This window comes from Rattus norvegicus, chromosome 12 (genome assembly GCF_036323735.1).
Source record: "Rattus norvegicus strain BN/NHsdMcwi chromosome 12, GRCr8, whole genome shotgun sequence".
In the NCBI taxonomy this organism is placed as follows: Eukaryota; Metazoa; Chordata; class Mammalia; order Rodentia; family Muridae; genus Rattus; species Rattus norvegicus.
The window spans coordinates 26,322,925-26,339,351 of record NC_086030.1 but is presented as its reverse complement, the minus strand read 5'-3'; the positions used below and the strand labels follow the sequence as shown (position 1 = coordinate 26,339,351).

General features: G+C 48.4%; 1 protein-coding gene across 1 annotated transcript; it reads left to right on the top strand.

Annotated features, from left to right (window-relative positions):
- Nucleotides 1-5,225: 5,225 nt before the first annotated feature.
- On the top strand, nucleotides 5,226-12,191 carry Zp3 (zona pellucida glycoprotein 3). The gene is given in 8 exon segments (NM_053762.1): nucleotides 5,226-5,563; nucleotides 5,957-6,075; nucleotides 7,580-7,683; nucleotides 7,765-7,948; nucleotides 9,724-9,841; nucleotides 10,911-11,002; nucleotides 11,131-11,267; nucleotides 11,964-12,191. Coding segments are annotated over 8 exon segments (1,275 nt in total). The 5' UTR covers nucleotides 5,226-5,254; the 3' UTR covers nucleotides 12,176-12,191.
- The last annotated feature ends 4,236 nt before the right edge of the window (nucleotides 12,192-16,427 follow it).

The following is a 16,427-nucleotide window of genomic DNA, read 5'->3' as shown; positions in this document are numbered from 1 at the left end:
GATTCAGAGCAAGCGGGATGGCTCAGAGGGTGAAGACTTGGCTTCCTATGCCTGGCCCATTTAGTTCAATCCTCAGACTCCACATGAGACAGAGAAACCAGGCCGCGGGGCACACTCCTTTAATCCCAGGACTTGAAAAGCAGGTGGATCTTTGTGAGTTAGCAAATTCCAGGACAGCCAGTCTCTGCTATGCAGATACTCTGTCTCAAAAAACAAAAACCAAAAAGCCCCCCAAACAAACAAATCCAAAACACCAACACCAAGAAGAACAAAATAGGGGCTGGGGATTTAGCTCAGTGGTAGAGCACTTACCTAAGAAGCGCAAGGCCCTGGGTTCGGTCCCCAGCTCCAAAAAAAAAAAAAAAAAAAAAGAAGAACAAAATAATCTGGTTAGAAGAATTAAAACTTTCCGGGCTGGAGAGATGGCTCAGCGGTTAAGAGCACTGACTGCGGGGCTGGGGATTTAGCTCAGTGGGGGCTGGGGATTTAGCTCAGTGGTAGAGCGCTTACCTAGGAAGCACAAGGCCCTGGGTTCGGTCCCCAGCTCTGAAAAAAAAGAACCAAAAAAAAAAAAAAAAAAAGCACTGACTGCTCTTCCAGAGGTCCTGAGTTCAATTCCCAGCAACCACATGGTGGCTCACAACCATCTGTAAAGAGATCTGATGCCCTCTTCTGGTGTATCTGAAGACAGCTACAGTGTACTTATATATAATAAATGAATAAATCTTTAAAAAAAAAAAGAAGGATCACAGCATGGATCATACCTCATAAAAAGAAGAATTAAAACTTTCCCCTTTGTGAGCGTTTTGCTTGCATATAGGTCTCTGATCACATTCATGCCTAGTGTCTTTGGGGACAAGAGAAGGGTTGGATCTCTAGAGACTGGGGCTGCAGTCAGTTGTGAGCGGCCCTGTAGGCCCTGGGACTAGAACCTGGGTCCTCTGCAATAGTAACAATCTCTCTAACCACTGAGCCATCTCTCTAACCCTCCCTATATATTTTATTTATGCATATGTATGTGTGCCTGCATAAGTTTATGTGCATCTTGTACCTGCTGGGACTGGAGTTAGAGATGGTTGTGAGCTGCCATGTGGGTGCTGGGAACCAGACCGAGGCCATCTAGGATCATCAAACCTTCTAAATGTTGACCATCTCTCCTGTCCCTTTCTCTGTGCAGTCCTGGCTGTCCTGGAACTCACTTTGTAAACCAGGCTGGCCTCAAACTCAGAGATCCACCTGCCTCTACCTCCAAGTGCTGGGATTAGAGATGCATGCTACCCACTGCTGCCACCACTACACGGCTATTTTTAAAGGGTTATTTGTGTATTTGTGTGTGTGTGTGTGTGTGTGTGTGTGTGTGTATTAGTGTATGCCATGTGCAAATAAATGTTTGAGGAGGCCCTGAGAGGTCAAATCCCCTGTAGCTGGACTTACAGGTGGTTTGTAAGCTACCCCAAATGGGTGCCGGGAACTCAACTCAGGTCCTCTGGAAATGCAAGACGTGCTCTTAATCACTGAGCCACCTCTCCAGTCTGTCTCCCTCTTCGTGTGGATTCCAGGGATTGAAGGAAGCTCCTCAGACTGTGAGGTAGGCGCTTTTGTCTGCTGAGTCATCTCAACAGCTCCCCTAGTTTATTATTGTGAGGCTCCCTCTTACTATATAACCCAGGCTGGCTTCAAACGTGATCCTCCTTCAAACGTCAGTCTCCCAAGTACTGTGACTTTAGGAGTGTGTCACACACACACACCCGCGCCCCTTCCTGCCTTACAAATCTCTGGCTTCCCCTGCAGTCCTGTTAGGTTACCGCAGTTTAGGGAGAAATGGGGATGTGAGTTCGAAGCACAGGTTAACCCTGATAGTCCATCTCCAGCCCTCCTCATTCTGTTCCCAGCACAACTAGCAAACAGAATGGCAGATAACAAGCCTGCCAAGGCCGGGGTCCCAAGGCCGGGGTCCCAAGACCAGGCCCCGACTCCTAGGAACCGTTAGCCCGTCTGTAATTCCTGCCAGGAGAGGTGCTGCAGACACCTACATCTAATAGCCGTGGATTCCCTCCTCCCAACCAGTGCTGACCCCATCATGTACTTGTTTGAGCATGTCAATGCTCTCACAGGCCAAGGCTAATCTTAGCCTGGCATCCTCAGGGTCCTGCCTGGCCCACCTCACCAGCCTCGTAGGCTCCTCTCCCAGGACCCGGGCTCCAGGCACTTAGCATTTCTGCAGGCTCACCTGAGTGTCCTCCATCTTGGCTCACACAGTTGCCTCTGCCTAAGCAGAGCTCCGTGTCCACTTCCCATAAAACGAACGTAGGGAGCATCGCCCCTCGGAGGTACTCGGGTGAATAGTTTGTCCTTTGGTATTTGTGCCAAGACGAACTAAAACCAAAGCCCGCACAAGGTCCTGAGTTTTATTTTCAGTGTCTCAAAAATAAAATAAGAAATCAAAGCTGGGTGGGGAGGAGGGTGGCCCGCCTATAGTCCTAGCACTCAGCGGTTTGTTTGAGCCAGGATCTCGCTAAGTAACTCTGGCTGGCCTGGAATCGGCCTCAAACTCAGAGAGATCCACCTGCCTCTGCCTCCTGAGTTGTTGGGAGTTTTATGTTGTTTGTTTACGGCAGGCCGTCAGACACACCAGAAGAGGCCATCAAATCCATTATAGATGGTTGTGAGCCACCCCGAGTGGTTGCTGGGAATTGAACTCAGGACCTCTGGAAGAGCAGTCGGTGCTCTAACCACTGAGCCATCTCTCCAGCCCCTCATTTGTTTGTTTGTTTGTTTGTTTGTTTGTTTGAGATAGAGGCTCACCATGTAACGCTGGACAGCCTGGAACTCACAGAAATCCACCTGCCTCCCTACTGTGTGTACCTTCACAGCCAGCAGTGGGAGGATTCTGATTCGTTAGGCCAGCCAAGGATACATAGTAAGACCCTGTTGTCCCCCTAAAAAAGTTACATGAATATAGCCACTGGGGGAAAATGTTGTTGCCTAAGATAAGAGGTGACAAAAAATATGGAGGCTGAGACAGAAAATTTACTCTAGCCCAGAGTTCAAGGCTAGACCGAGCAACATCATAAGACGACTGCTCTAAAAAGTAAAATAAACAAAACGAAAAACCATAGTCCGGGAGCATGGTTAATCTATCCAAAGTAAAAAAAAAAAAAGAAACATTGAAGCTGGAAAAATGGCTCAGCACATAAATGCACGCATGTGCCTTATACCCAAATAGATGAGTTAGATCCCTGGGACCCACAGGATGGAGAGACAGCTGACTCCCAAAAGTTGTCCTCCAACCGCCACATGCATGTTGTGGCATGTGTGTACTCCCTCAATACACACAAATGTTTTTTTTTAATCAGTTAACATAAAATGGGGGTGTGGTGACTTACACCTTGCAATCCTGGTACTAGGAAAGCTAAGCTAGGGAAATTGTTATTTATTTAAGGTCAGCCTACAATAGTTGTAGGTTGGTGGTTCACAACCATCTGTAAAGAGATCCGACGCCCCCAGCTCCGGGAAAAAAAAAAAAAAAAAAAAGAACCAAAAAAAAAAAAAAAAAAAAAAAAAGAGAGATCCGATGCCCTCTTCTGGTGTATCTGAAGACAGCTACAGTGTACTTATATATAATAAATGAATAAATCTTAAAAAAAATAGTTGTAGGTTAGCCTAGGCTATGTAGCAAGCTCCTGTCTGAAAAAGCAAAAATCGATATTTCCCTGGTAGAAGAAATACCATGATCAGGAATGTGTGTGGGTTCCCCCCCTTCCTTTCTTTCTTCCTTTCTTTTTTCAGGAAAGTGTCTCCTCCATTGCACTGCAAATATGCCAACCCCTGCAGGTTCCCCAGATTTGAGAAACAGGACTGCAGGATTGGTGGTTGTGGGGCTTTGTGTTATTCCCCCATTAAGAATAAAGTAAGATAAAATTATGATAAATAAGTGAGGAAGGGGGGCTGCAGCCACAAACACCTTTAATCCCAGCACCCTGAGGCAGGGGCAGGTAGATCTCTATGAGTTCAAGGCCAGCCTGGTCCACACAGTGAGTTCGAGAAATACACAGAGAAACCCTGTCTTGAAATACAAAGTACAAAAAATATGAATAAATAAAATAGACAAATAAATGAACTTGACTTGCTTTTGACAGGCAGGGGTTGATCATAACTGAAGAGTTTACCCCTAGGGACAAGCTGTTGAAGAAGTTCCAGGCATATATTTTCTCTTGACACCTAATTAATGCCTCTTTAAGTCTTCACTTGGCAAGAATCCCCCAGCTGTTTCTAAGAAAGTCCCTGTGTCTTCCAAAGTATCTCTCCAGGGTCCCCTCAGGCTGGTGATGACTCTTAGCGGATGGAGCTGTGAGCTTCCTTCTTCCAGCAGCACAGCTCTGAACACACAGTGAGAATGGGGAGAAAGAGAGAAACTATGGCCGACCAGGTTTTAATGTGCAAAGTCCAGCCTCGGTGGCCCAGGCCTTTTGTCACTGACTGAGGCCAGAAGACTGTGAAGTCCTGGTTTGCCAAGTCACAGAGTGAGTTTGAGGCCAGGAAGAGCAATTTAATAAAACTATCTTAAAATAGAAAAAGAAAAGAAAAGGAAAGAAGGCTGGGGTTAAAGCTTAGAGCGCTTGCCTAGAATCTCCCAATGAGGGGCTGGGGGCGTGGCTGCCTAGAATCCCCGAGGGGCTGGGGGCGTGGCTCAGTGGTAGAGCACTTGGCTAGCTTTCAGGAAGCCCCAAGTTTTCCGCAGGGAAAAAAAATAAAACTTAAATAGGAGCCCGGTGTGGTGACATAGACCTTTAATCAGCATAGATCTTTAATCTCTGGAGGCAGAGGTAGGCAGATCTCTGAATTTGAGAGCAGCTTGGTCTAAGGATGGAGCAAGTTCCAGGACAGCCATGGCTACACAGAGAAACGCTGCCTTGAAAAGCAAAAACAACAAATGAAACAAAAACCGAAGACAAAAACCCAAAACAAAACCAAAAATCCCTAAACAACAGCAAAACCCCTAACCAACCGAACAAATAAAAACCTAGAATAGGAATCACGTGGGGTATCTTTACAACTAAAACCCAGATTCTGATCGTTGATCCAGATGAGGTTTGAGGCCACAGGTCTAATGTGCCGCTGATGGGCTCCACCCAAGATTGAGAGAAGTAGAGGGATTTCAGGTGGGAGGGCGATCTATTCAGTAATATAAGAACACCAACACCGGGTAGAGTCAGCCCCTTACTCTGCGCCCGGCTGCATCCCAGGGAGCACCATGGGGCCCAGCTGTCTACTCTTCCTGTGTCTCCTGCTGTGCGGAGGCCCAGAACTGTGCTATCCCCAGACTCAATGGCTTTTACCGGGTGGAACCCCCACCCCAGCGGGGTCCTCATCACCTGTGGAGGTGGAGTGTAAGGAAGCTGAGCTAGTGGTGACTGTCCGTAGAGACCTTTTTGGCACAGGGAAGCTCGTGCAGCCCGGGGACCTCACCCTTGGCTCAGAAGGCTGTCAGCCCCTCGTAGCAGTGGATACTGACGTAGTCAGGCTCAACGCCCAGTTGCATGAATGCAGCAGCGGGGTGCAGGTGAGGCGTGGCATCCTTGGGCTTGCTTAGGGCAATGGATGCTGGGGGGTGATCTGGTGATGGAGCTGTTAAGGGATGGGATTGTCTCCTTTCACTGTGACTAGAGAGTGGTTATTGAAGGAAGATGGCGCTGGGGGTGGTTGTATCCCCTGGAACTGGGGTTAGGAACAGTTGTGAACCACTATATGGGGGCTGGAATTGAACTCAAGTGCCCCTAATCACTTGATATGCTCTCTCTAACCCAGTGCTCTGATTTTACTGGCCAGCAGAGGGCAGGTTGACCTGGGTCTTGCCTGCCTTCCTAGGCTGGATTCCCTGTACCCTCCCATGGGCTAGGCAAGCATCCACAGGGCATGTGGTTTGGACCTGGTTAACACTATACCTTCGTTTCAGGTGACAGAAGACGCCCTGGTGTACAGCACCTTTCTGCTCCACGACCCTCGCCCTGTGAATGGCCTGTCTATCCTAAGGACTAACCGGGTGGAGGTCCCCATTGAGTGCCGATACCCCAGGTCAGTGTGGAATGGATGAGCTGCTGGGTTCCTGGATTTGGAATATGGCTGCCTGCAAGGAGGAAGTTTGCTCTGACAAGGGTGCTTTTCTGCAGCTGTGCTGATTATTGTCCCATGTGTGAATGGTTAGACAGCTGCTGGAGGAAAATCTGAGGCCAGGTCTGTATCAAGGGACTGATTGCCTTTTGGAGGAGGAGAGAAATGAAGTTGGCACAGGATTCTATGAAGCCCAGGCTCGAACTTGGATCCTTCTGCCTCCACCTCCTAAATGCTGGGTTAGAGCCTGTATAGGCTAGCAGATTTGGCTCTGTTCTGTGTTGTCACAGGATGACCTGGAATTGTGTAGCCTAGCTGACCTTGAACTTGATGATATACCTTAACCTCTCAGTGCTGGGATTAAAGGACTTCACCACCCCTGCCTGGCTAAAACAGCTTTCTAGGTGAATTCTATAGATGACAATCTCTTGTCACAGTGTTGAATATGCCTGGCTGGGACAGTCTGGCCATGACTCTGCCCTAATCTTATGTCTCAGCCTCTCCAGCTCTGGGATTACAGGTATGGGTCAGTTGTCATACCCATCTTAGACATCCTCTTGGGGATCTGGACTGGATACTTCATTGTGTCTGGTTGTCCTTTGAATGTTTGGGGTTTTTTTTTTTTTTTCTTTGGAGTTGGGGACCGAACCCAGGGCCTTGCGCTTGCTAGGCAAGTGCTCTACCACTGAGCTAAATCCCCAACCCCATGAATGTTTGTTTTTGAGGGTGTCTTAACTATGTAGACAGAGCTGTTATCATAGTCGCAGTGATGCCCCTGCCTCCGCCTTTCTGGAGTGCTGGGATGAAAGACCTGTTCCACAATTATGCAGGGGGAGGGCTTTTGGTTTTGTTGGGGGTTAGGGGACAGGGTTTCACTATACTTTATACTTGGTTAGCGTGGCATTTGCTTTGTAGACCAGGGTAGCTTTGAACTTGTGATTCTCCTGCTTGGACCTTCTGAGTGCTGGGACTACAGGCGTGTATTACCTACACATGGTCTATGATGTGCTGGGGGTGGAGTGTATGCTAGGCAAGCACTTTATCAACTATGTCTCCAGCATGTCCTTTTTGAAATGGGAGTCAGAATGGGGCACTCCCAGTCTTGCCCCGGCCTCCAGAGTGATGGGTGTTAACAGCCCTGCAACTTCTGTCTTCCGTTTGCCTTTTACCAGGGCCTAAGTAGATAAGAGATTGGATTTCAGCTTACTTAATGGAGTTTCTACCTTCAGCCCTGTCTTTCCATGCTTCAGTGTCTGTCCCCACGGTTGAAATGTTTGGTTGCTGTCAGATGTAGGCATTCAGGGGGTAAAGGAACCGGCCCAGCCTTTGGGGACCTTGGCCGGGCTACTGAGTTTATCCATCTCTGAGGTCTCTGTAATTGGGTAGGGATATTATAATGTCCCAAAGCCCACATCCATGTGCTCCAGGATGGGGTTCTATGGAAGCACCTGCTGTCTTTTTTCCACAGGCAGGGCAATGTGAGCAGCCACCCTATCCAACCCACCTGGGTTCCCTTCAGCGCTACTGTGTCCTCGGAGGAGAAACTGGCTTTCTCTCTTCGTCTGATGGAGGGTGAGTCAGAGGGCTGGAGGAGTTGGTAGGGGAATGCAGATGCCTCTGGGCTGTCTCTAGCCCCTCTCTGTGCCCCTTCAGAGGACTGGAATACTGAGAAATCATCTCCCACCTTCCACCTGGGAGAGGTAGCCCACCTCCAGGCGGAAGTCCAGACCGGAAGCCACCTGCCTCTGCAGTTGTTTGTGGACCACTGCGTGGCCACGCCTTCACCGTTGCCAGGCCAGAACTCCTCCCCCCATCACTTCATCGTGGACTCCCATGGGTGAGGCCCGGACTGCTTTCTGGGGAGTCATTTTATTGTCCTTTGGCTTTAAGTATCTTATTAGCATATGTTAACAGATGAATTTGGTGTTATAACATTTTCATATGTGAGCATTTTGGTCAGATTGACTCTTCATCTTTTGCTCTCAAGTAGATTTCTTTTCACAAAATTCCTTCAACTTTGATGTCAAAAGTCCTTGTCTCACTCAGCCCTTTGAGTGTTAGGATCACAAAGTGTGAGCTACTCTGTCTGGTGTGACTGTTAAGCTGTTAAAAACTTGGCACACTTGGAAAGTGGGAGCCTCAACTGAAGTAACTGTGGGCATTTTCTAGGTTACTAATTGAGGTAGGAGGATCCAGCCTACTGGAGCAGGTGGGCCTGGGCTATATAAGAAATGTAGGGGGGTTGGGGATTTAGCTCAGTGGTAGAGCGCTTGCCTAGGAAGCGCAAGGTCCTGGGTTCGATCCCCAGCCCCGGAAAAAAAAAAAAAAAGAAAAATGTAGGGGTTGGGGATTTGGCTCAGTGGTAGAGTGCTTACCTAGGAAGCGCAAGGCCCTGGGTTCGGTCCCCAGCTCGGGGGTGGGGGGGTGGGGTGGGGAATGTAACTGAGAGGCTGGCGCAGCAGTTAAAGAGCACTGGCTGCTCTTCTGGAGGACCCAGGTTCAATCCCCTGCACTCACTCAAACCCCAGACAGCTCACAACTGTCTGTAACTCCAGTTCCAGGGAATCCAACACATATGCAGGCAAAACATCAATGCACAAAGAATAAAATAATTTAAAAAAATGTTAACTTGAGGGCTGTAGAGATGGCCCAGTGGTTAAGAGCACTGACTGTTCTTGCAAAGGTCCGGAGTTCAATTCCCCAAAAATGTTGACTTGAGCAAGCCTTAAGTTACTTTCCTTCTGGTCTGCACTTCAGTTCCTGCTCTCTAGGTACCTTGAGTTCTTCCTACCTTGGTTTCCACCAGTGATAAACCTGTAAGCCAAACAAATGCTTCCCCGCAAGTTGCTATTGGTCAGTTATGGTTTTTTTCAAGATAGGATTTCTGTGTTGCCTTGGCCGTCTGGGACTTTCTATAGATCAGGCTGGCCTCGAGCTTAGAGATCTGCCTGCCTCTGACTCCAAAGTGCTGGGATTAAAGACTCACACCATCACCGGCCAGCTGCATATTGGTCAATTTTTTTTTTTTTTTAGTTCTTTTTTTTCGGAGCTGGGGACCGAACTCAGGGCCTTACGCTTCCTAGGCAAGCGCTCTACCACTGAGCTAAATCCCCAACCCCCAATTTTTGTATTTAAAGATTTATTTTATTATATATAAGTACACTGTAGCTGTCTTCAGATACACCAGAAGAGGGCATCGGATCTCTTTACAGATGGTTGTGAGCCACCATGTGGTTGCTGGGATTTGAACTCATGACCTCTGGAAGAACAGTTGGGTATTCTTAACCACTGAGCCATCTCTCCAGCCCCAATTTTTGTATTTAATGTATGAGTTTCTGCATGTACACCTGCAAGACAGAGGGCCCAAGACTTCACTACAGATGGTTGTGAGCCACCATGTGGTTTGCTGGGAGTCGAACTCAGGACCTCTGGAAGAACAGCCAGTGCTCTTAGCCCCCCCAATCCCCCCCCGAAAGGCATCTCTCCAGCCCTACTGGTCAATTTTTAAATCACAGCAACAGAGAGCAAACTAAGACACCTGGCTTCCCGTCCCCTTTGGTAATGAGATCACCTTAGCTGTTTTATTCTATCCTTCTCTTCTTCCCTTCCAAGATGCCTTGTGGACGGTCTATCTGAGAGCTTTTCAGCATTTCAAGTCCCTAGACCCCGGCCAGAGACTCTGCAGTTCACAGTGGACGTATTCCATTTCGCCAACAGCTCCAGAAATACGGTAATTTTCCCACAGCCAAGCCTAAGCCTGAACCTCCCTTAGTCTGCCTTAATGTTCTGCTGCTCCACACTTGCTTCCTTTTTTTTTTTTCTTTTTTCTTTTTTTTCGGAGCTGGGGACCGAACCCAGGGCCTTGGCGCTTGCTAGGCAAGCACTCTACCACTGAGCTAAATCCCCAACCCCCACTTGCTTCCTTTAAGCTAACAGCTGACCGTGGTGGAAATAAAGTAACAAAGGTAGATGAAGTTATGGGTTCAGAGAGGCCCTGGCAGGTAAGGGTTTGTGCTGCTTAAACTTGAGAACTGGTTAAAATAGGGGCTGGAGAGATTGCTTAGTGGTTAAGAGTATCAGCTGCTCTTTCAGAGGACGGGAGCCCCCATGGTGGTTCGACCATCTGTAATTCCAGTTCTAAGGGATCCGATGCTCTTTGGCTTCCTTAAGCACCAGGCATGCATTGTAGCTCACGGACATACATGCAGGCAAAACACACGGTAATATTATCATTAGTAATAATAAAAAGCTTAATAGCTGGCACACATGCAGGGTAACACAAACTGTTAATGTCAGCACTCCAGAGGTAGAGGCTGGTGGATCTCGAGTTCAAGGCCAGCCAAGGCAATGTAGTGAGACCCTGTCTCCCTCCACCTAGAACCCCTAAAACAACAAGTTCAGTCCCAAGCTTGAGAGGATGGCTCAACAGCTAAGAACTCCTATGGAAGACGAATTTGGTCCCAGGACCCGCTGCTGTGCTTTGGCTGTGAGTGATGTCTCAAAAGGGTGAACGCTAAGCTGTGCCTAGAGCTCTATAGTAGCGCTTGTGTAGACTGTCCTGGCTGGCCTTGAACTCAGATCCGCCTACCTCTTACCTTTGCTGGGACTGCCTGGCTCTTTTTTTTTTTTTTTGGACAAGATCTCACTTCACGACTATGTCTGGCCTTGCACTGTAGTCCAGGCTGGCCTTAAACTCGGATCTGCCTGCCCTGCCTCCTTGAATGCCTGTGCCATTACATCTGGCGTCCTGCGATATTCAAAAAGTCATTGACCCCTCTTCAAACTCACAACTCTTTCAGGTTTACATCACCTGCCATCTCAAAGTCGCTCCAGCTAACCAGATCCCCGATAAGCTCAACAAAGCCTGTTCCTTCAACAAGACTTCCCAGAGGTGAGGAGACCAGGCTCTCAGTGTGTGTAGGCACCCAGAAGGCTATTCACATCGACCTCTCTTCAATAACACAATGGCAAACATTGCCCCTATCTGAGCTTAATTAAGCCTTTTGTCTTGTTACTCAGTTGGTCACCAGTAGAGGGCGATGCTGACATCTGTGATTGCTGCAGCAATGGCAACTGTAGTAATTCAAGCTCTTCAGAGTTCGAGACCCATGAACCAGCCCAGTGGTCCACGCTAGTTTCTCGAAACCGCAGGCACGGTATGTCGCAGGCATGGGACATTTATTCCTCTTCCTCTTTAAGACATCTGCTGTCACTTCCTTTTCCTCCATTGAGATGGTTGACTTAGGGAATGTCTTCTGGGTCTGATAAGTAGTGAATCTCAAGTGGGAGGGAGGGTGCTGAGTGTTTCTTCCCAGTGGCTTGTGGGGTAGTTCTGTCAACTTTTAGAGTCTCTCAAGACATTATGGGGTAGGAGAGCACGTGTGGATGATTGGTGATCCCTTATCCAAATCCACGGAGGCAGTGCTCTGCCAACTTTGAACCCTTGGGAATTTGACACAAGTTGAGAGAGATGGCTTACATCTGTCACCCCAGTCCTGGGAAGGTTAAGACAAGAGAAAGACAGTTCAAGGATAGCCTGGGCTACATAGGGAAACCCATGAAACCAAACATGAAAGGCTGGGAGAAAGGCTTTATGTTAGAGCCCCCTGCCTAGAATCCCCCAGTGAGGGGCTGGGGGCGTGGCTCAGTGGTAGAGCACCTGCCTAGAATTCCCCAGTGAGGGGCTGGGGCGTGGCTCAGTGGTAGAGCACCTGCCTAGAATCCCCCAGTGAGGGGCTTGGAAGTATGGTTCATCAAGTAGAGCTCTTGTCTAGCATTCCTGAGGACCTTGGTTTGATTCTCCAGCACTAAGCACAAAACAAAAACCTTCCCCATATTCTGGTTTTTCACAGTGACGGATGAAGCTGATGTCACTGTAGGGCCCCTGATATTCCTTGGAAAAGCAAATGACCAGGCTGTGGAGGGCTGGACCTCTTCTGCTCAAACCTCTGTGGCTCTCGGCTTAGGCTTGGCCACAGTGGCATTCCTGACCCTGGCTGCTATTGTCCTTGGTGTCACCAGGATGTGTCACACCTCTTCCTACCTTGTATCCCTTCCTCAATAAAAGAAGCTCAGTTCTGAGTGTGGTTTAACGCCTATGTCTGAGGTGGGGCGCCTTGGGATTGTTGGTTGTATCGGGGGCAGGGTGACTAGACGTCACATTGCACACGTGTGCTAACCGCGTAATGCAGTAAACACAGCTGGACCTCTGGCGAGCCGCCATCTAGATGGTGAGAGGCTAAGCTGGTTTGTGTACTTATGTAGACTTGTAGTTCCTGCTTTGGGCAACATAGCTGTCCAGGAGTAGCTGTGTGATGTGACTCCAAGAGATCAATACGGAGATGGGAGTTGTTGAAAGAGCCAGGTAGGCTCTCAGACTGACTCCTTAGGGTATCAAGGAATCCTGTTACACTGCCCACGAATCTGACTCTAGTGGGGTAGGGAAGGAAAGGGGACCTCTTGTTCCCTTCCTTCAGGTCAGCAGATGGAAAGTTACCTATCTAAAGCCAGGAGCAGTGACTCATGCCTTTGATCTTAACCCTTGGGGAGGTAGAGACTGGAGGATCCAGGAGTTCAGGGTCATTTTTGGACTTTGAGCAGTTGGAGGCTTTTCTAGGCTATGCATGACCCTGTTTTAGATCGATGGATAGACAGACAGATACAACAAATCTGAGGCTACATAGATGGCTCAGTGAATAAGACACTATTCTTGTAGAAGACTACGGGCTCAGGTCCCAGCACCCACATAGCATACCTCTCAGCCATCTATAACTTCCGTTCCAGCGGATCTGATTGGTTCTCCTGACCTCCATGGGCATTTTGCTTTCTGTGGAAGCAAAGCACTGATAGGCATAAGTGTATAGGTGCTGGAGAGAGGCTCAGAGGTTAGGACCCGATTTCAGATCCTAGCACTCACATCCATTGGGTCACAATGTATGCTGGGATCCATGTGTACCTCCAGCTCCAGGTGACTTGATGCCGTCCTCTGGCTCCGTGAACACCTATGTGTACAGATACGTACACATAAATACTTAAAAACTCTACATAACAAGCTCAAAGCTGAAAAAATATTCTAATTAGGCTGTCTATTGTAGTTCTGGGTGGTCACCAAGGTGTATGGGGTAGAATTTCTGGAGGTTTATGGTTGTGGGTCCTGAGGAGTCGCTGGTAGTTGGAGGCCTCAGGAAGGGTGGCTGGGATTTCCTTTGGTTTCATTAAAAGCTACCTCAGCATCTCTTGTTTTTATTCCTAAGACCAGTGGAAGAATTACTTCCCTCCCGTGGGGTTTGAAACTCCACTTAGTGGGCCAACTACCACTTGGCGTAGCTATTTAAGTCAGGGTTTCTCTGCGTAACTTTTGCCATTCCAGCACTCCCTCTGTTGTAGACCAGCAGCCGGGACTCAAACTCGGATACGCGTGCCTCTGCCTTATGATGGCTGGGATTTAAGATTGGTGCTGCCGCCGCCAGGCACACACAGCCTTTCTTTTTGTAAGACTGGGTAGAATCCAGGGCCTCGGCACATGCTAAGCAAGTGTCCCACCACTGAGCTACACTCCCAATCCTTTCCTTTGAGACAGCATCTCCTGTAGCCCAGCTAGACTCATCACTGAGGACAACCTTGTTTCCTGGTGCATTTGCTTCTTTCTCCCAAGAGCTAGAGCTCCCAGCATGCACCATACTAGGCTCAGCCTTTCTAACAACTGGATGTGACACTTGGGGCTTTAAGGGGACAAATGAACATTTGCCTGCTAGGCACAGTCGTTAGGTGTAGACCTATGGGAACCAGAAGATGCTGGTATATAGCAGCTGGGGGCAGGGTCACACTCAAGGCAGGTGCATGACTGGGCTTGGGCTGGAGCTGAAGTTAGGAGCAGAATGCTTGCTTAGCATGCACAAAACGGGGGTTGGGGATTTAGCTCAGTGGTAGAGCGCTTGCCTAGCAAGCGCAAGGCCCTGGGTTCGGTCCCCAGCTCCGGAGGGGGAAAAAAAAAAAAAAAGAAAAGCATGCACAAAACGGATTTCTCCAACTTTTTGAGATGCAGGTCTCACTAAACCAAGCCTAGCCTTAAACTCCTGAGTTCCCCAACTCCCCACCTCCATCTCCTAAGTGCTAGTATTATAAACCTGTGTCACCACATGACTCCAGGTGACTATATATAGAGCAAGATTGATTCTTGGTCTACTGTGGAGGGGAAGGCCTTGGTACTCCAGTGTTGTCCAGAAATGTGACTTGTAGCAAAGGCTGTGGGGGTGTCAAAGATTAGATCAGGCTAGGGAGATGGCTCAGCTGGAAAAGATACTTGCCGGCAGATCTCTGAGTCTGAGGCCAGCCTGGTCTACAGAGTGAGTTCCAGGGCAGCCAGGATTACCCAGAGAAACCCTGTCTTGAAGAAACAAACGTATTTTTTGGAGGCAGTAAATTTTGGAGGTGTTTGCTGTGAAGGATGAAAACTTGAGTTAGGTCCCAAGGACCCAAATGGTAGAGGGAAATTGCCTGCCCCAAGTCAGTTAGTCTATGTCTGACCTCTATATGTGACCTCCATATAAAAATACACAGAAAAAGATTTTTCAAAATATTTTAAGATTTTATATGTAGGGCTGGAGAGATGGCCCAGCGGTTAAGAGCACTGACTGCTCTTCCAGAGGTCCTGAGTTCAATTCCCAGCAACTGCATGGTGGCTCACAACCATCTGTAATGGGATCTGATGCCCTCTTTGGCTGTGTCTGAAGACAGCGACAGTGTACTCACATACATAAAATAAATAAATCTTAAAAAAAAAAAAGATTGGGCTGGAGAGATGGCTCAGCGGTTAAGAGCACCCGACTGCTCTTCCAGAGGTCATGAGTTCAATTCCCAGCAACCACATGGTGGCTCACAACCATCTGTAAAGAGATCTGATGCCCTCTTCTGGTGTGTCTGAAGACAGCTACAGTGTACTTATATATAATAAATGAATAAATAAAAAAAAAAAAAGAGCCTTAAAAAAAAAAAAAAAGATTGTATGTGTATGTTGCCTGCTTTGTATGCCTGTGGGCCATCATGTGTGTTTGCAGTGCCAGAAGAGGGCGGGTCGTGAACCACCATACGGATGCTGTAAAGCACACCCAGGTCCTCTGAAAGAGCAGCCTAAGGCCAGAACTGGGCATTGCATTTCCTGAAGCTGGAGTCCCGGATGGACCTGAGCTGCCCCATGCAAATGCTGTGAACCAAACTTGGGTCTTCCAGAAGAACAGGATGTGCTCTTAACAGCTGAGCCCTCTCTCCAGGCCCCAGTAGGCACTGTTCTATGTGATTCCCGGGGACATGCTGGGGACCATTTCTTTAATGAAACTTCATTTGTTCCTTGTCTTCAAGTTTCTGAGTGTTGTAACCGTCTGAGAACGTGTCTTTCATTCAACTCTTTCATTTCCTCATAACAGAGAGGAAGTAGCTGTGTCTGGGGTACAGAGGAAGTTCGACAAGGATTTGAGTGCAGGTGGGTCTGCTGAGCTTCAGCTGAAAAGCTCTCCCATCCCCGGGAGAGGCAGCCTCCACCAGTGATAGTTAGGCAATTGAAAAGAGCAGTGTGACTGGAGAGGTGTCTCAGTGGTTAAGAGCACCGACTGCTCTTCCAGAGGTCCTGAGTTCAAATCCCAGCAACCACACGGTGGCTCCCGACCATCTGTAATGGGATCCGAAGCCCTTTCTGGTGTGTCTGAAGAGAGCAACCGTGTGCTCACATACATAAAAATAAAATAAAGACTTTAAAAAAAAAAAAAAAGAGCAGTGGCCAGGCAGTGGTGGTGCACGCTTTTAATCCTGGCACTCGAGTAGCAAAAGCAGGTGGATCTCTGAGTTCAAGGCCAGCCTGGTCTACAGAGTGAGTTCTGGACGGCCAGGGCTACACAGAGAAACCTTGTCCTGGAAAACCAAAACCAAAACGGAGCAGTGTGGATATACGGGAGAGGGCAGAGTCTCTGTTCTGGCTGTACAATTTCCCTTAACTGATGAGGAAGGTAGATTATGCTCACTTAGGAGCGGAACGATGTGTTCCTAAGACACACATCAAAGGTGGCAAGGTGGGGGATTAGCCTGTCATTACTCAGAGGTGAAATGATGTGTACCCTGGGTTAGTGTGATGGCTCAGTGCTTGAGGGACCGAGTTCAATCCCTGGTTCCCAAAAGGTGGATTTGGGCAAGGTGTCCTCTCACCTACACACACGCACGCGCGCGTACACACACACACACACACACACACACACACACACACACACACACACACACACACACACGGGGGGGGGGGCAGGCCTGGTTTTCTGGTTTTGTCTTGTTTT